This window comes from Ascaphus truei, chromosome 12 (assembly GCF_040206685.1).
Source record: "Ascaphus truei isolate aAscTru1 chromosome 12, aAscTru1.hap1, whole genome shotgun sequence".
Taxonomy (NCBI): domain Eukaryota; kingdom Metazoa; phylum Chordata; class Amphibia; order Anura; family Ascaphidae; genus Ascaphus; species Ascaphus truei.
The window spans coordinates 27,697,733-27,717,435 of NC_134494.1; the positions used below are offsets into that span (position 1 = coordinate 27,697,733).

The 19,703-nt window shown below is 44.8% G+C and overlaps 1 protein-coding gene across 1 annotated transcript in view; it reads right to left on the bottom strand.

Annotated features, from left to right (window-relative positions):
- Window positions 1-850: 850 nt before the first annotated feature.
- Window positions 851-19,703, bottom strand: part of DKK3 (dickkopf Wnt signaling pathway inhibitor 3) — a 28,879-nt gene continuing 10,026 nt past the window's right edge. The window contains exons 5-8 of the mRNA XM_075567117.1: window positions 7,816-7,908; window positions 5,567-5,705; window positions 4,030-4,186; window positions 851-1,845 (exon numbers count right to left, since the gene is read on the bottom strand). Of these exons, the coding sequence (XP_075423232.1) occupies window positions 1,611-1,845; window positions 4,030-4,186; window positions 5,567-5,705; window positions 7,816-7,908 (624 nt within the window). The 3' untranslated portion in view covers window positions 851-1,610. The remainder of the gene's footprint in view (window positions 1,846-4,029; window positions 4,187-5,566; window positions 5,706-7,815; window positions 7,909-19,703) is intronic.

Below are 19,703 nucleotides of genomic sequence, written 5' to 3' on the forward strand. Positions count from 1 at the left end.
TCTCTGTGTCTTATTATGAGCCTCTGCAAAAATGATTTAATTGAAGCTACTGTGGACCTTTTTACAAGGCCCAATCTAATTTGAATAGGAAATGGTCTTTCCTTGGGTTCTGTTTAATAATAATCATTTATAAAAAAATCTTTTGTATTAGCATTTTTTTTTATTATGCTTTTGTATTTATTTTGTAGATATGTATGCGTATTTGAATGAAATAACTAGATTTATCCGTAATCAGCATTCCGATAACAGGGTGAAAAGCTGCATTAATAAGTAGAAGCTTTGCAATGTCTTAATTGATGGGTTCCCTTTCATCCTCTTTGAATCAGAGCAAGTTGGCCACCTGACATTAAACCACTAATAATACTGGGATCTGCTTACGTGCATGCATTTATGTCCATAAGCATGTATATACCAGTCAGGCAATTTGTTCCCCACATACATGTTCATTGCAACTTTCAACAGGTGGCATGGTGTTTTTATACATCTGTTAACTCTTAACTATCACATTTAAAATATTGTCACATTAAAAACAGATAGCACTAAAGTACGGTAATAGAAATGTTTTAATCTCGTCAGATATGAACATTGCACAGGTGATTAACAGTTTTCATTCAATACTACAAACTAGATTGGAAATGACATGCAAAAATAGGATCTAGAAGTTAAATAATGACTTTTTATTGCACTTTCTACCCAGCAGAGTGATTGGTCTGGGCCCTTTACTCACGCACAGACGAGGAACTTAAATCCCTTCTAAACAGATACTTTCATTTCTGTACCCATATTTTGATATAGTAGACCACCTTGAGTCTCCGGATGGTGTTTATGGGAAACGCATTTATTTAAAAAAAAAAAAAAAAATTAAATCTAATAGCCACGTTGGGCTGTTGGAAGTGCCACAAACGTTACAAGCTCGCATTCTGGAAGGTCAATGTTTCCATTCGTGCTCTAGGGGGCCTGCCCCGCGAGCATTATACCAAGCGCTGTCGTGATGGAGTGTTGGAAGACCAGTGGCACTCCCTCTGCTTTTCTTCCGGTACGCAAATGGTTAAGCTGCTAATATGACTACATGTGCATTATTAACCAAGTAAAAACCACAAAAACAGAGTTGGAAAAACTTAAGTGTGAAGCAATGTGTCCAAAAGAGAAACCAGCATTAATTCCTTCACAGCCACAGAGTCCTGCAATGCATCGGAAGTGAAAGAGTTAAAGCAGCAATTAACCCGCCCCCATTTTTGTTGCCAGGATTGTATGCAGGGGGGGTACATGTTAATTACTGCTCCGGGGCCCCCCGTAGGTCAGGCGACACTTACTGGTGAAGGTAGCTAGCGCCGGTATTCCATGGCATTTAAACCACCCTCTCCCCTGTGTCAATAGAAAGCTATCAAGTGATGTGGGAGATTTAAACCGCCATTTTGTTTCCATACCTGAAAAGTGTTTATTTATTTTTTTCTGCATCGGCTACCCCCTGCTAACAATCTTTGGGGAAGGAGGGGGAATATTTGCTTTAAGTCGAATGGTTTGAGGCTTAAAAAAAAAAAGGTATGGCTGCCCACCACTAATTTCTAAACACCGCTTCTCTAGGCTGAGTTCCTCACACGCTGGTATCTTCAAATGCCATCCTCAAAAGGCAGCTCTGGGACTATTCCCGGCTGGTCGCTGTATGTATGTTCGGAAGGGCTAGCTTCCACCTCGTACATTGCTGGCATGACGTTGACTTCTTCATAATCAAACTCTTCTTTGGGGAACAAGGGGAGAAATGGCAAATCCTCCACTGGTATCTCGGTTTGATCTCTCCTGGTTTCATTTAATGATAGCTGTTCACATACAGACGCCAAGCCGTGGCTAGAAAGGAAAAAAAGTGAATACAAGGCCAAAATAAGTATCGTGCTTTCTAAATAATATGTAAATAAGATTCATATACTGATGGCAGTAGTTTGGTGGCAACACTACTTTTAAAGTGGGTGAGCATCCTGTCTGCTTTACTTATGACCATAGGCAATTCCCTATCCATCTGGCACCGAAAAATAGGTTGTAAGCTCTCTTAGGCCGCGCGTATAGTGCCCGTGACGCGTGACGCCACCGCTAGCGAAAGTTGTATTTTGCTTTGCGGCGGCGTCACGGGCGACCAGGCCATTGATTGGTTCAGGGGCCGTCACATCAGGCGACAACCCCATAAAAATCAAATATTCCCGGCTGCAAAAAATCGCGTCGCGCTTACTATAAGCGCATGCGGCGGCAATGCATTTGTTTTCGGGCAACGTTGTGTCGCCGGCACTATAAGCGCAGCCTTAAGCTAAGGCCCCGCTGCATGGGCCGGCGCGCCCGCACTGCATTCAGGCGGCGTGTGCATGGCACTTCACCGCTATATGCGGTCTTTAGGGAGTTGGCTTTCAGCGGTGGGAGGGGGGGCGTGGCCAAATCGGCAGCAGCGTGCAGGCAGCTGATCTGTATGCTCCGTGGAGTCTGCTTGAGCTCCACTGGCCACTATACATCAGATGCACTGGAGGAAGGGAGGGGGGGAAAGTAATAGGCACTGAAGCCTGACCCTTGTTGCTTTCACTTTCCTATGCGCACAGTCGTCCCCCCCTCCCTTCCTCCCCCCCTCCCTTCCCCTCCCTCCCTTCCTCCCCCCCTCCCTCCCCCCCCACCCTCCCTTCCTCCCCCCCTCCCTCCCCCCCACCCTCCCTTCCTCCCCCCCTCCCTCCCTTCCTCCCCCCCTCCCTTCCCCTCCTCCCCCCCTCCCTCCCTTCCTCCCCCCCTCCCTTCCCCTCCTCCCCCCCTCCCTCCCTTCCTCCCCCCCTCCCTTCCTCCCTTCCTCCCCTCTTTGCATCTGCCGCTGCCTGGGCAAGCTCAGCAGCCGGAGCTGGCTGCGACCTCCCCAGGTTATTTGAAAACGGCACCACATACAGAAGAATGTACAGTGCATCTGATCTCAGACACAATATTAGAGAGGGTTGGGGTTCCTTACAATGCATCTGATCTCAGACACAATATTAGAGAGGGTTGGGATTCCTTACAATGCATCTGATCTCAGACACACTATTAGAGAGGGTTGGGGTTCCTTACAATGCATCTGATCTCAGGACGCGCTAAAGTCATTTTTATCTCCCTATGCTTTAGGCACCAAAACACAGGTTATATCAAATCTGGTGCAATTCTTTAGCAGCTAGGAGACATTAGTTAATAGCCCCTATTGTATGAATGTTAATATATTGTATAGTAGCATATATTAAGTCAGGGGTGTGCAAACTAGGGGGCGTGAGATTCTCTGCGGGGGGCGCTGGGTTTACAGGGGCCCCGCGCACCTCCCCAAGGCACTTAAATTTACTGCCAGGGAAAGGCTTCTGTAACCTTCACTTACCTTGGCTGAGACGGCTGCTGGAAACGCGTTGCCATGGCAACGTGACGTCATGACGCCCAGAACGCCGGAACCAAGGTAAGGGGGGGGGGGGTAAGATTGCGCCCCCCTGCACTAAGTAAGTGCGTTCACAAGTAATCAACCAGCAATTTGACACCAACCAAATATCAGAGGTTTTAATCTGCACTGTCCATATGTAGCACATTACCTCAATAAGTAGCAGAACTTCATTCTTTATCTTACTTTGCCAGTCCAATATTTCCAGGGACAAATTAATCCCCTCCCCCATTTAAAACTCTAGCTGCATCATTCATCATCGAAGTGGGGTGTTCTGGTCTCCTATAATGAGTAAGGTATGCACAAAAACATGTGCGGAGTCTATACACCCAATTCTTTTTTGTTTACTTATTTAGTTACAATTTTAACAGTGAAATGGTCCTAGACACACATCAATGAACAAGTATTATTTGGCATGACTACCCACACACAGAAGTGTCATGGAGAAGACCTCTGAGGCGCTGACTCCGTGTGAAGGTCCCTCGGTTAGTGAGTATGTGCATCATTGCTGGACTGCATTGACTGATAAAGTTGCGAGCCTCTTGGGCAATGGATGAGTTAAGGATGAGTTAAGGATGAATTAAGGATGAATTAAGGATGAATTTAAGCACCTGCGAGGCTGACAAATCAGTCCACTCGGGCACGGGCACAGGTCGAGCACGCCGTCAGGTTCCAGCTCCCAGCTAATTAAATCCAGCAGTTGGCTTGTTGGGTCATGGCAAAGTTCACCCTCTAGAGGTAGGGGAGTGCAGACAGGGAACAAAAGACCTGCAACACACACAGAGAATTAACCACGGGTAAGGATCACCTGCTCTACTCATTTCTCTATCTGCTGTAAAACCTCAGATCCCATTTGATCTGTGACTGTTTTATATTAAAAGATCGATGCCTTTTAAAAAAAAAAGATTCCTTTGCTGTATTATCTGCCACCGCCTCTGTTCGGAAGCTATTCCACCAATCCAACACCCTTTCCATGAAGTACTTCCTCACACTTCCTGAGCCTCCCACCCTCCACTTTCAGAACATGACCTCTTGTTCCAGCATTTCTCTCTCTGAAATATGCTTCCCTTCTGCACTTTGACCCTTTATGCATTTGAATGTTTCATATCCCCTCTCTCCTTTCCGGCTGCACATAATAAAAAGGTCTTTCCAGAAAAGTTTTATGATGTAGAATAGCCCAGGGGGCACTCAACTCAATGCCCCCAACAGGTCAGGTTTTCAGGATATCCCTGCTTCAGCACAGGTGGCTCAATCAGTCCCTGCTTCAACACAAGTGGCTCAGTCTTTGAGCCACCTGTGCTGAAGCTGAACTACCCTGAAAACTACCCCTGGAATATTACCATACACCATTTCTGAAGCAAAGGGGGTGATGTGTCAATGTAAAGCACTTTGCTCCATGTTCTGCTGACGTTTCTGTCACATGTAGGCGTTTTCCTGTGCGGCGTAAAGTGCTACTCAGAAAAGTTTACGCCGCTTCAGACTTGGCAGGATTTTTGGTGACACACAATGTGACTGCCAGAGAAGCAGAACTTGATACACAGACGCAAGATAACATTTGAAACAATTTGTATCCAAGTTGCCCTTTATATATCCCACACTTCGTATAAAATACATTGCGCACAGACCAAATAGCATTGGCAACAATATCTAATCGGGGGGGGGGGGGGGGGTAATTAAATAATGTAACAGTTGTTAGTCTTAAATACACAATTGCAGTCTGTAGCTATTGCAGACGCACTTACCAGAACTCCCTCCTACTGTCTCTGTACGTTCTCCCTACCTACCAATTAGACTGTAAGCTCCTCGGGGCAGGGACTCCTCTTCCTTAATGTTACTTTTATGTCTAAAGCACTTATTCCCATGATCTGTTATTTATATTATCTGTTATTTATTTGATTACCACATGTATTACTACGGTGAAGCGCTATGTACATTAATGGCGCTATATAAATAAAGACATACAATACAATTATAAAGTATGCAGGGATGCATCTTCTCTGTCAGGTAAGCTCTAATCTCCCAGTAGAGCCTGTGTGATCAAATCACTTTACCTCCATTCGCCATTCCATAAAATACTATAGATGTACATCGCAGTGGATCCTTAATAATAATAATAATAATAAAATCATGGAAATGGTGTCTAGTTACTTGTCTGCACTGCACAGCAGAGTCCTGGGCTGCAGTCTTGCTGGCTCTCACAGATCGTGCCGTGCTTTCCTTTTGAAGACTTGGTGCACTGACCCCAGACGCAGAGCTGCCCATCACAGCACTCCCCATCCCTTGTGCACTTAAAAAGGAAAAAAAAAGGGAGAACAATACACGTCTGTATGGGAGGTCCCTCTTTAACTCACAAAGAGCCAAGTTGAGAACAGGTATGCGTTTAACTGTTGCTTCTGTATTTTATCATGAGCGTCAATAACTACTTTTTTTGTGTAACCCCGCTTTGGGATTACCATGGTTAACTGTGTAGGCCCACACCGGGTACCGACCCTTTTCCTCATCATGTGTTGCTGGGTGATTAGGCAGAATTATAGAACCAACCACTTCTGCCTAGTGATAGTGATGTAATCGGAGAACACACACACACACACACACACACACACACACACACACACACACACACACACACACACACACACACACACACACACACAGTTTCTAGGTCAGGTCCCAGGAAGAATTGAAGAGGATGGGCCTCACTGTGAATAGTGTATACAGGTTCTAATATAGAGGAGTCTAGGATATATGGTAAGGATCCCCTTTATTGTTTTATAGTTAGAGACAGTGACCTATTTAGATAGCATCGCCAGGAATGGCTTCACACTACTCATGATTCACATACAGGAAGCCTATGCTGTCAAGTGGTTCTCCAAGCCGCATCCCCGAGCGTACTTGGATCAGCCCAATCTGAGGCTCCATTGTCAAGGAGGCCATAAACTGGTATTCAGTACCCGATATGGGGATACCAACAGCAGACAGTGAGTAGTACAAGGCCCGGGAGGGCCCCATTGGAGATGGACCACTACCTACGGGACACAGCAGAGGGATCAATTAAGTAACAAAGAAGCAGTCAAGCCTTAGCGCCTCCTTAGCAGGCTGAGATTGGGGGGAGCTAGGGAAGAGGGTACAGACAGCACAAACAGTGAACAGCAATGAAACTATATAAGATGTAATGTATATGTTGTGAATGAGACTTTATCACCGTTGATAAATAAAGCTGCTGTTTGTATGAATACAGCTCCTGGCGCCCATCATTACATTCCCAACGCCCAGCCCGCACGTACCCAGCACCCTGACAAGGTAACCAACACGGACTAAGCCAATTACAGAGACATTTGATGTAAACTCCTTAGGAGCCAGGCAAAAAGGGTTACATTTATATTAAGTAGGGGTACTGTGGCAGTGAGGGGGGGTTAATGTGTATCAGTGACAGCAGCAAGAGCTAATCAGCCTCTCCGACTGATAAAGGCCGACATGAACAACACTGGTGCTAAAGCCTGGAGAGAGAATGCATGGGGGAAACTGCTGGACTGAGGCCAATGATAGCTACTGATACGAGGAAGGTTCAGACTGCGCATTCAGGTATGGAAGTGCAAGGCAGCACCAGCCACATTATTCTGTGCTGCAGCACTGGAGGAAGTGATTTGAAGCCCCTGCAATCTACAATACTGCCCTGAATCCACCCAGCTGCAGGTACACTCTTTGAATGTTTGCTATTCTGCAACGGGGCTTTACTGCGTTACTTTGAAACCTTTTGGCAATACCATTCTGCCGCTGCAGTCCTAACACTGCTGCTGGCCTAACGTAGGCACAGGAGCGGGTACACACTGGTCCTTGTGCAGCTTTTGAAAAGCTGTCATACTGGGCCCAGTCTCTGCTGTGGCTCTGCGTTTGGGACTGGTTGCGGCCTCTTCGTTGTGAAGATGGCAAGAGGTGGCAAAGAAGACACAAAAAAAAGTCATACTGGCCAAAAGAAACTAAAAAAACAGATAAATAAGTGTTCATAAAAAGTGACATCCAGATTAGCCCGTTTTTGAAGGATGCAAAGCCTAGAGCAGGGGTGGCCAACTCCAGTCCTCAAGGGCCACCAATGGATCAAGTGTTATGGATACCCCTGCTTCAGCACAGGTGGCTTAATCAGTGGCTCAGTCTTTGACGGAGTCACCTATGCTGAAGCAGGGATAGCCTTCAAACCCGGCCTGTTGGTGACCCATAATAATAGTATATGGTGTGGCGGTCATCTGCACTGTTCGCCGACATGCACACAAATGTATACCCTCATTATGTAATCTAAATAATGAATACCCGTGTGTTATTTGTACAACAAGCAACAACACATTCTTACTGCAAGCGCAGCTGGTCGCCAGTAATGTACAATCTGCATATTCAGGCCTTACCGCTTCCTCTGCTTTGCATCGCAGGCATTTATATTCAGAGTTTGCAAAATAACAATAATTCCCGCTCTCACAGTCCTCGTCAATGATGCACTCCTAGAAAACAAAACAAACACACATGGTAATTATTATTATAATAATAATAATAATAATAATAAGGTATTTGTAATGCTCCCAATTACAACATTCCACTGAAAAACAGCCAATAACAATGCAGCTTTAGTTCAATAACAGACCAAACAAATTCTATCTGCTACATAAATTATTTTTTGCTGCATCAAATTACAAAACATAAGTGATCAGCTAAGGAACTTTTTTAAATAAAATGTTACAAAGTTTAAGCTTTTTTTCCCTTGGGTTAACTAAACGCCTTAAAGCTGCAGACCAAGCAATATCCTACACGGTTTTTTTTATTTTATTTTTTTTAAATAAATCAGTTCTACACTATGAGAAAATACTTGGAGCATTTTTTTTAAACAACTCTGAATGACATTTTTAACGTATTATAATGTAGCAATCATTTTTTTGTTTCTGTAGAAATCATTTAGAAAGTCACATCCCCTTCCTCTTCTGAAACAGGTTCCTTCTGGAACCCTGCCCTCTCTCTAGCAGTGCACCAACTTGTATCTGGTCACATGATCTTCCCCACAGAGCTTTGCAACTTTGGTCCTCTTCTGCCGCCCTGACAGCCATTTAGTTAAGCCCTGACCCGAATCTTTGCCGATCAATCACAGGAGAACGGATCGATTGGCAACTTAGCTAATTACTTATCATTGTGTGGATTGTATTCATGCACATATTAATGGGGGGGGGGGGAATAATAATAAAAAAATAAAATAAAATCAGCAGCTTGGACTGCTGCTTTAAGTAACATTTCAAGGTTTGCACTTCTGAGCATTTGTTCCTCCTCCTGATTACTGCTCGGTCTTAAACATTTGATCGCGGCCAAATCTCCGCCTCGCCATCAGGACATCTCTTCGCCGGCCACTTCTACATCAAGATAAGCACCTAGCCATTACACCTTACCCATAAAAAAAAAACGCTACCCCCTACCCTAAGAACCTACCTTAACTCCTCGCCCTAAAACCTTACCTTAACCTTTTACCCTAAAACTCTTAACCCCCTACCCATAAAACCTAACCCACTGATCCTTAACCTCCTACCCATAAAACCTAACCCCCTGATCCTTAACCTCCTACCCATAAAACCTAACCCCCTGATCCTTAACCTCCTACCCATAAAACCTAACCCCCTGATCCTTAACCCCCTACCCATAAAACCTAACACCCTGATCCTTAACCTCCTACCCATAAAACCTAACCCCCTGATCCTTAACCCCCTACCCATAAAACCTAACCCCCTGATCCTTAACCTCCTACCCATAAAACCTAACCCCCTGATCCTTAACCTCCTACCCATAAAACCTAACCCCCTGATCCTTAACCTCCTACCCATAAAACCTAACCCCTAATCCTTAACCTCCTACCCATAAAACCTAACCCCCTGATCCTTAACCTCCTACCCATAAAACCTAACCCCCTGATCCTTAACCCCCTACCCATAAAACCTAACCCCCTGATCCTTAACCTCCTACCCATAAAACCTAACCCCCTGATCCTTAACCTCCTACCCATAAAACCTAACCCCTAATCCTTAACCTCCTACCCATAAAACCTAACCCCTGATCCATAACCTCCTACCCATAAAACCTAACCCCCTGATCCTTAACCTCCTACCCATAAAACCTAACCCCTGATCCTAACCTCCTACCCATAAAACCTAACCCCCTGATCCTTAACCTCCTACCCATAAAACCTAACCCCCTGATCTTTAACCTCCTACCCATAAAACCTAACCCCCTGATCCTTAACCTCCTACCCATAAAACCTAACCCCCTGATCCTTAACCTCCTACCCATAAAACCTAACCCCCTGATCCTTAACCTCCTACCCATAAAACCTAACCCCCTGATCCTTAACCTCCTACCCATAAAACCTAACCCCCTGATCTTTAACCTCCTACCCATAAAACCTAACCCCCTGATCCTTAACCCCCTACCCACTAAAACTGGATAAATTAACTTACCTTATTTGAGAAGCGGCCAGCAAGAGGGGCTGCGGCAAAGAGTCCCTCTGTGGCCAAACGCCAGCGGACTGGGTTTTCTCTCGTACGGCAGAGACATTACTGCCAAACCAAAGAGCAATCAGCTGTCCTGTTTATCATTACCGCTGTAATCGGCCTAATTAGAAACGAAGGTGAAAAATTCCAAAACGGAGTCTTGTGTTAAAAAAAAAAAAGGGGTTGGGGAAAAATAACTCCTGGCCAAGCACAAAATGTACCAGCCGCTCCAAAACAAAGAGAAGCACGCCATTATCTGTTCATTCTCACGAGTATTTCTCAGAGCATGGTCTCCATGGAAACGTGTGCACGGTATTGTACACTCGGCTAAGTAATATCTTCTACCCATATTTCTATGGCTTTGTAGAATGCAGCATTTCACTCACGTAGCTGCGCATGGCAGACGTCTTGCAGCGAAAGGGTTCATTCTGCCATCGGCATGGTGTATTGCAGGGGTGGCCATTTCCAGCCCTTAAGGGCCACCAGCAGGTCAGGGGTTAAGGATATCCCTGCTTCAGCACGGGTGGCTCAATCAGTGGCTCAGTCATGACAGAGAGACTGTACATAACACTGCGCTCCTCCCTGTACACGTTTGCTGCAGGTAAAAAGATAGGCCTTACATATAGAAAAACAAAGAGAACGTGCTCCTACCAATTAGGCTAAAATATCATAATGATCTCATGAGTAAGGGTTATTTTGTTAAACCCTTTGGCCAAAGCGTTATAAGCCTGCATGCCACGACAAGGCATAACCACATTTTGCAGGTACCTACACCGGAATATATGTAATTATTGTCCCATGGACTAGTGGAAAATGTGAGAAAGCCCTGAAGGGGTTAAATAAAGCAATGTGAGTAGTGCAATTCAAAGCTGGCCAAAGACAGTATCATAGTTACCTTACTACAGAGGTAAACTGTGGGTGCACAAATTCCCTGGTGTGAATATAATAAAACTTACACATATTTCTTTATTTTAGCCTACTTGGTAAGAGCACAGGAATCGTTCTTTTTGTTCAGTTATGACTGAGCCACTTGTGCTGAAGCAGGGATATCCCTGATAACCGACCTGTTGGTGGCCCTTGAGGGACTGGCGGTGGCTACCCCTGGTTTATTGTATTTGGTTAGGTCCTGCAATACTATGCAAGCTCTTATGTAGCACGTGGGTTCATAGGTTAGCCACCTGGTGTGGCAGGCTTCTATGGCATTGAAAGGGTCAACCTAATAGAAGATGGAAAGAGATGAGCAGGTTATACCCAGGAGATGAACAGGACAACATCCCTAATTGTTCCCAAGGGAATACAGAAAGTGGAGCTCCACAACAGCAGTGGAAAGAATACCTCATTATCCAACGTTTCATTTTATATTTCAGTCCAGCTCTAAGTCGGGCGGCCTTATCTCTACATGGTGACATCCGTAGAGTCACTACTCGTACCATATCCCCAAAACAGCTTACTGGACCTTGACAGCTACTTGGTGAGCCAAGTGGTCATGTTCTGCACTCACCTCCTATTTCTGGATCCGTAAGAGTGGCACGACTCTCCCATCTCCCATTATTACGGCTCCCGTTTTACAAGCTTGGGAAGAGTTTGCAAGGGCCAATGACGGAGACAGACAGAAACCGCCCTCCCATCATCACTGGACGCCTTTATCTGACTCATTGGAACGGGTGAAGTAGATGGTATATGGTTATAAAGCGGCAGCCCGTGGGAGGTTGTAATACAGTAAAAAGGCATGCACCATGTTTAAAAGGCTTTAAGGGCATGTTTCAAACACACACACACACACACACACACACACACACACACACACACACACACACACACACAATACAGTATAATATATTAGGCCATATTTACCAAGTGGTACTCTGCCATGAGAGACCTTCAGGCCCCAGAAGATACCTGAAGCCAAGTCACTTAAAAGGGTTGGAAAATGTCTTTGGAGCGAGCACCGTTTAGTAAACATGAGCAATAACGCATACTGGTGGTAAGTCAGAGATCTCATACCTAGCTAAGGGAGAAGCTTAATAGGTCTGCCTTAAAAACAATTCCTAGAACAGTCCCAGTATTCTGCACGACACGATGACTCTCAAACAGTAGGACATACGCAGGCAAAACATATTCCAAAAACATATTTCTGCCAAACTTGGTTTCCGTCTGTTTCGAATCTGCTCTCGTGTGAGTGGGAAGCAGGCGTTTGAACAGAAGGCGGCTCATTGGAGGAAAAACACAGAATTTACTGAGATGTCTGCCACACAGGAGACTCCAGTCAAAACAACAACGTTTGATGGAAAGAGCCAACGTATGAGGAAGCCAGAACCCATGTTACATTTTGGTGTGTGTGTGTGTGTGTGTGTGTGTGTGTGTGTGTGTGTGTGTGTGTGTGTGTATATAGAAGTGCTGGTGTATTATTTTTACCCATCACCACCTTAATGTTTATGGAGCTGAGCTATATATGAGCAGATATATGAACGTCTTTTTCCTTAAACCTTTTCCTGGCTGGGGTGTATGCTCCGCCATGTGTTAATACCTCTGGCTGCAAATTAATGAAGAATATTGTTCAATCAGGGGAGCAGTTTAATTTCACACACCCCACCCGCGTGATGGCTCTTGGGTATCGACTGACCGATAGACATAAAGGAAAACTCTCAGCAGGACGAGTTTATCTAGTGTCCTTCCTGTGTGGCAACAGCCAGACCCAGACCATTTACTATTGGCAGTGACATAGAAGTTTGACTTTCTAACCCAGCCCAAGAGCAGACAGTGGGTCATTTGTGAGGGAGAAATGGAAGCCTGCCACTCCGAGAGAGAAGAAAACCCCAGGGAGGTTTCAAGGAAGAGCAGCAGATACCACCCAAGGCACAGAAACTCGCGCATAGCATTGTACACCGCGTCTGGTGACGCGCTTTTATTACTGTTCAGTGATCATATTTAAATGTACACTATGCCATATTTTGTGTTTATTTACACCCCTTTTTCTATTTAGCTGAACTTCCTTTATCTGCCTAGGATGACGATACGAATAAATTGTGAGAAGCTGCAGGAGTAGTAGGCAGTCTGATGTACCCAATACTCAGGGGTCACGGAGCAGCAGACGGAGAGAATCCCCTTTTACATTCATGTACCACTGAAAACAATGAAATAAAATAAAAAAAAGGACAATATTTACTAAGTGCTGCTATTTCACCATACACCTTACAGCCTATTCACTTACTCGTGCCATAAAAGAGCTTCCAGCACTGCTATCTTGTGGAATAGCACCACTTAGTAAATATGGTCTTTAATGTAGGCGGTTGATCCAGTTAAATAAAACTCATGAAATATCAAAAGATGACAGGGGTTTTATAAAATTCAAATTGCCAGTGGCACCCAATGTAAAGTTCCCTGCGTCACAGTGCTCGTAATCAGATTGCTAGACGCGTCCCCCACATTGTATTGTGTGGTTCATGTGCGTCAAGCATCCAAAACTGCAGCATGGCTCCCACAACAGGAGGGAGAGGGGGGGAGGGATAAAAAAAAACTCCGAGTTACTTGGCACTGATGTATCAAGGTACCTTGTGACGCAAAAATAAAAAAAAACGTTTGCTCCATCTGGATGGATACCGCCCAGTACTTGGTTCTGCGCTGCGAGTCGCTGTACTTGGAGGTGTATATCCATGAGGAAGTGTGTGACCCGCGTAGGTGGAAGGAGATACAGAAGCATCAGTTATTTAATGTCAACTATTTACGGCCAGTGGGTACAAAAGGGTATTACGATGCACCACTGGCAGCATATGTATGTATGTCTTTATTGTAAATATCTTTATTTGTATAGCGCCAGTCAGGTACATAGCAATTTACAATACATATGACAATATTATAACATAATGGGAATATGCGCTTCAGACATAACAATAGAAAAAGGAGTCGCTGCCCCGAAGAGATTACAATCCAAGTATATAGACTACATAGAAAAGGGCCGATATTCTGCAAATTAGCTGTCCATTACCTCTATAAGCCCCATTACCCCGCAACAATGTTCCATTTCTGATTCGTCTCCAAGCTGCAGAATGACACACGTGAGTCACAGGAATCATTGCTGCACTCGCTCAGAAACTAAGTGTACGTCTGTGGGGAAAGCAATCTGTACGGTATGTTTCCTGATTGCATCCCACGGTGAATCCTTTACATACTGTATCTACAATACAGTAAACACTGCGGGGGGGGGGGGGGGGAATAGAATATGTTGCATTTGTGTTTCACTTACTCACAGGCCCCTGGAACAATCTTCTGCCTGTGTTGATGCAACATGCTGGGTTACAGCCCTCAGATCTATACTGCGGCATGTGGTGAACTTAGAGAGAGGGGAGATTGGAAGTCTTAATGGTGCCGTCTGATGATGTGATCTTCAGAATATGCACTTCCAAATGTCAAAAGTGTCTTCCAAATAGCAACCTCAACAGAGAAACAAAGAACATTACTGGGTGCTGAAATCTTATGCACTAACAGACATATTCACCCGCTTTTCTTGCTACGGGTTAGAAGGCAAAACCCAAAAGGAACATTGCAGACCCGGCAAGGTTAGATGCTGGGTTTTATAGCACTTAAAGTAACAGTCCAAGCTGCCGTTTTTATTTATTTTTAATATGTGCATCAATACAATCCACACAATGATAAGTAATTAGCCAAGTTGCCGATTGATTGGCGAAGATTCGGCTTGGGGTTCACTAAATGGCTGTCAGTGCAGCAGAAGAGGACCAAAGATGCAAAGTTCTGTGAGAGAGATAATGTGACCAGGCAGTCACTAGATACAATTAGTGCACTGCTAGAGAGAGGGCAGGGCTCAAAAAGGGGTGTGCCAGAGCCTGTTTCAGAAGAGGAAGGGATGTGACTTTGTAAATGGTTGCTATAGAAACAAAAATGCGTGTTACATTATAATACATAAAAAAATGTAATTCAGAGTTGTTTTAAAAAAAATGCTACAAGTATTTTCTCATAGTACAGAATGGATTTATTAAAAAAAAAAAAAAAAACACACAGTAGGATATTGCTTGGTCTGCAGCTTTAGGCTGCGTCCATAGACACTGCAGCCGTGCGGAGGCGTGTCTATGGGCGAGCCAGTGATGTCACGGAGCTGGTTCACCCTCATAGGGCGAACTGCTCACGTGACCGCCCTATCGTGCGAGAAATCAGTTTTGACTGATTTCACGCGCATCGCGCGCCCCCTCTGCTTCCGCGCGCCCCGCACTCTGTATAGACGCGATCGCTGCCTTTAGGCGGTCTGCCCTTGTGTGGGCGCAGCCTTAAGTGAATTTACAATTATATCTGTAATGCTTGTTTAGAAGCATCTGTACTTGGTAACTTGAGGATATGATTTTGAGTATCCTAGAATGGCCCACTGTTTACACTGCTCCCTGGCACTTAACAATCAAATCACACAAATTGTTCCTTTGTACCGAGAAATGAAGGAATGGAGACCTAGAAAAAGATAACGATGCCAAGGGAAATAGAGGCAGAAGCTGGGAATACAAAAACAAAGGACAGCAGCATTTTGTTATAAAACAAAATAACCATGAAACAATGCTACAAGAGAGGTTCATCTGATCCTAGGCTACAAGGTCATATACTTGTTACATTGATACTATATCTGGTATTAACATTGTGGCTGTCTGATATCCCCTTTCATGTTTCATACCATGTATATCTATTGCAGCGGTTTCCAACCTTTTTTTGGTTAAGGAACCCTATAACTATATTGTGAAATTCTGCAGAACCCCAACCCTCTCTAATAGCGTGCCTGAGATCAGATGCATTGTAAGGAACCCCAACCCTCTCTAATAGCGTGCCTGAGATCAGATGCATTGTAAGGAACCCCAACCCTCTCTAATAGCGTGCCTGAGATCAGATGCATTGTAAGGAACCCCAACCCTCTCTAATAGCGAGTTTGATATCAGCTGCATTGTAAGGAACCCCAACCCTCTCTAATAGAAAGTCTGATCTCAGTTGCATTGTAAGGAACCCCAACCCTCTCTAATAGAAAGTCTGATCTCAGTTGCATTGTAAGGAACCCCAACCCTCTCTAATAGCGTGTCTGAGATCAGATGCATTGTAAATTGTTCTGTGTCTGGTAAAATAGTAGTGTCTAATACGGCAGGCATAAACGTATAGGGCTCCATGTTAAAATGGATTTCAAGCCAAAAGGTGAGACTGTTTTCTCAGTTTCATATCATTTCCCAAAATCCCTAGCTGCCGTGGAGGCACTGTATGGTTGAGATAATGGTAAAAAGCAAGGTTGCACACCTGTCTGAGATGTGAATGTACTCAGAAGTGATATTTTTATTTCCTGTATTTGGTACAATTTTCAAATTACCAGAAAATTGCACGGAGCCCTTCAGGGAATCGTGGTTGAAAAACACTGATCTAATGTATGCCCAGCATTTGAAATGCTTCATTGCCTGTTCATTCGTTTGCTTGCTCCGACACAAAATGAATTAAGTGCGGCATCTTAATTAAAAAGGATACATGAATTATTAACTCTTATAACCTACATTCAGAAATAATGATGTATGTGCGTTCTTTGTCTTTTCATCACCTGATAATGACATGCTAATCATGTTATGCTAACGTTATCCTATGAAATAGTGATAACGTTCCTACACAGCCTTTTGGTGCAACTCTCACCCACACAGATCACACTGACCGTTATTCTCTGCAGCACAATGGATCCTGCCAAACTGGATAAGCAATTCTGGCCTCCACCATACAGCACATGTAAGGCCGAGTCCATGGTCCCTGCTGGCGTGCTGAGGCGCAGGGAAAGCGGGTGCTTTCCCTGGCCTTGCGGTTGCTTACCGCAAGCGCTCTCAGCAGCCGTCAGGGGGCGGTCCGGGGGCGGGCGCGTCACTGGCCGGGGGCGGGCCAGTGACGTCACGGAGCTAGTTCGCCCTCATTGGGCGAACCACTCACGTGACCGGCCTGTCTCGCGGGCAAGCGGGGGAATTTTACATTCCCCCAAGACCTGCGCTTCCGCAAGCACGCGGAAGCGCAGGTGAGCCCCTACTAAAGCCGCTGTAATTGCGGCTGTAGGGGCTCAGTGCTGAGCGGGAGCGCGCGTCAGCACGCTTCCGCAAGCACGCAGCAAACATGTCCGGGACCTTACTGTGCCTCTGTAGTTTGAAATGTACTTTAAAGCAGCAATACTGCATTCCCCCCTTTCTTTACATGTAAAGCATGTGGCAATGTATAATTCTAGAAGCTGCCAATCGTTTGGTGCTCCTGTTATAAAACTGTCAAAATCCTGATATTGTGCCTCACATAATGGCTGCCTTCTAAGTTTGTGCTGTAGTCTGTGAAATGCTGCAGCTGATATGTAACACGACATTGCTACGTGTTTACACATTATCGTTACAGCTTTCATTGTACTAGACAGTCTGCTGTATGGAACACAACAACCGATGTTTGTGATACTTTGTTGCCAAAGGGCAAAGCTCAAAAGTGTGTGTGTGTGAGCGGCTGTTTCAAAAGAGGAAGTGGATGTGACTTTCTAAGTGGTTAAAATGGCATCAGGTTTAAAAAAAGAACAAAAACCGTATTTTCTAATACGACACACATGCCTGTATTTAGGCACAGACCTGCTTGGACTGGGATGGGAAATCTCAGGGGAGGGGTGTGTGGAGGTGGTGCTGCGGTTCCAGAGGCCTTGCTCCCTTCCCCACAACATATCAACTGATTGCCGGGGTAGAGTGTGGGGCCTCTGTAAGGGCCTCTTACCTCCTCCTGCAGCATGACATTGCCATGACAACGGGAGGTCACATGGTGTCCTGTCATGGAAAAGCATCGCCATGTGACGTTGGGACGCTGCAAGGAGAAGGAGGCCAGGGCGGCAAAAAGGCAAGTGCCTAAGGTTGGCAAAATGCTAAAACCGGCCCAGCCTACAGAACTGATTTATTTGAAGGGAAAAAAATAAATCAGCCTGCATTACACATACATTGAATATAGCGGCAGGCACTAGGAAAGTCATATCTGGATCTCAACGGACACTACACTAACAAGAACCACCTGAAAAGGGCTATTTCTTGTTCCTTTGGTAATGGTACCTTCCATGTTTTATTTAAGTCCATTATTTCTTAGGCGGCGGCCCCACTGGCACCGACCGCGCTCATGCTTGAGAGCGGTGATGTCACCAGCTCTCCAAGCATGAGTGCCGGGTGTCCCCGCTATTTTGGAAGCGTGAGTGTGGATGTGACAATCCACATTGACTAAGGTAAGCTCGCTCAGCGCCAGCGGGGACTCAGCCTTAAGCACCAAAAGATTTACACGTTTTCCAAAAAATATTAAATAAACATCGTGAGATTTAAAATCATCGTATAGATAATGAGTTCTATTTATCAGTTTCCTCCAGCCAAAATAAATCATATTTATCAAAGATGAATCCACAAGCACCCTTTTCCTTTGATGAATCTGTACATTTTCTCTCACTGTCTCTGTTCCAGCTTTCCAGGTGACTTAGATAAATATACCTTTAGATTAATTATGTCCCTATCACGTATGGTCTCGATGTTCTGCATCGTTTCCCATCAGCTCAAGTGCAGACGTGCCTTGGATCTGTACCTATGACCTTTAGAGGCTAGTGGACATCTTTTCATAGCGCAGCTGCGTCAGCATAGCACAGCAAATGATTCTGTTATAACCTAATTAATGTGCAGTCTGTATCTGAGGATGTTCGGATTGCTCACTGATGATTCATGCAGTTAGACCCATTGATGTCTGCCACGGTTAATGCAATGCCTTTTGATAATCTTTCAAAGGAACATCATTCACATTTGGTATTCAGAAGCCCTGCTCGCCATTAAAAATGGAAATGAACGGGGAGGTAAATCTTTAAAATATAGCCAATTTGCTACTTTAATAATAGCTACACACAGAATTTTTTTTTTATAATAAATGTTGCAGAATCCTGACTCGGAACAGCATCACCGTGGACTTTTGTTGGACTCTCTCTTTGTTATAGGCTGACAGATAGAGCAGTGTCTTCTAAAACAGATATTAGAGGAGTGTATTGCAGGTCATGTCTGCTCAGCAGTTATCTTAATCATTCCCACATCTGCTGTCTCCCAACCAGAGGCAGTGACTCAAAAAAAGCATGTCTGGATACCGCCCTCGAAACCGTGAGCATGGCGAGTCACCAGACACAGTGATTAATGCTCAGAGCCAGGACAGACTATTACTCATAACCATAGAAATCAAGGGCTAAGCAGAGATCAAAGTGTGATGGCTCTAGATGGAGCTCAAACACTACGTTGTTCACAAACCTAGATTACCACTACTTGTTTCCTTTATTACAAACCTACGTTTCAATTTCCAGATGTGACAATGCAGTTGGAAACGGCTCTCTCCTGGTCCTGTTTTCATGCTATAAAAATCAGGCCCAAAGAGTTTGGCTCTGTTACAATTCCGTGAAAACCGGGCACAGTAAGACCGGGCTAGGACCTTTTTGCCGTGACCAAGTCGCCGCGGACGTTTAGCCATCACTCACCTCGCCGCCGGGGACATCTCTCCACCGTCCGTTCCTCCGCCAAGGTAAGCCCCTAACCTTACCCTACACCCTAAAAATCTCTAATCTTAACCCCTAATATCAACGCTATCCCCTACCCTAAAAAATGTAACCCTTTAGCCTAATTACCTACCCTATAAACCTAGTCCCCATACCATAAAACCCCTATCAATAACCCCCTATCCAAACCGCTAAAACCCCTTAAGTTAACTGACCTTATTGGCGAAACGGCTGGCGGCCGAGT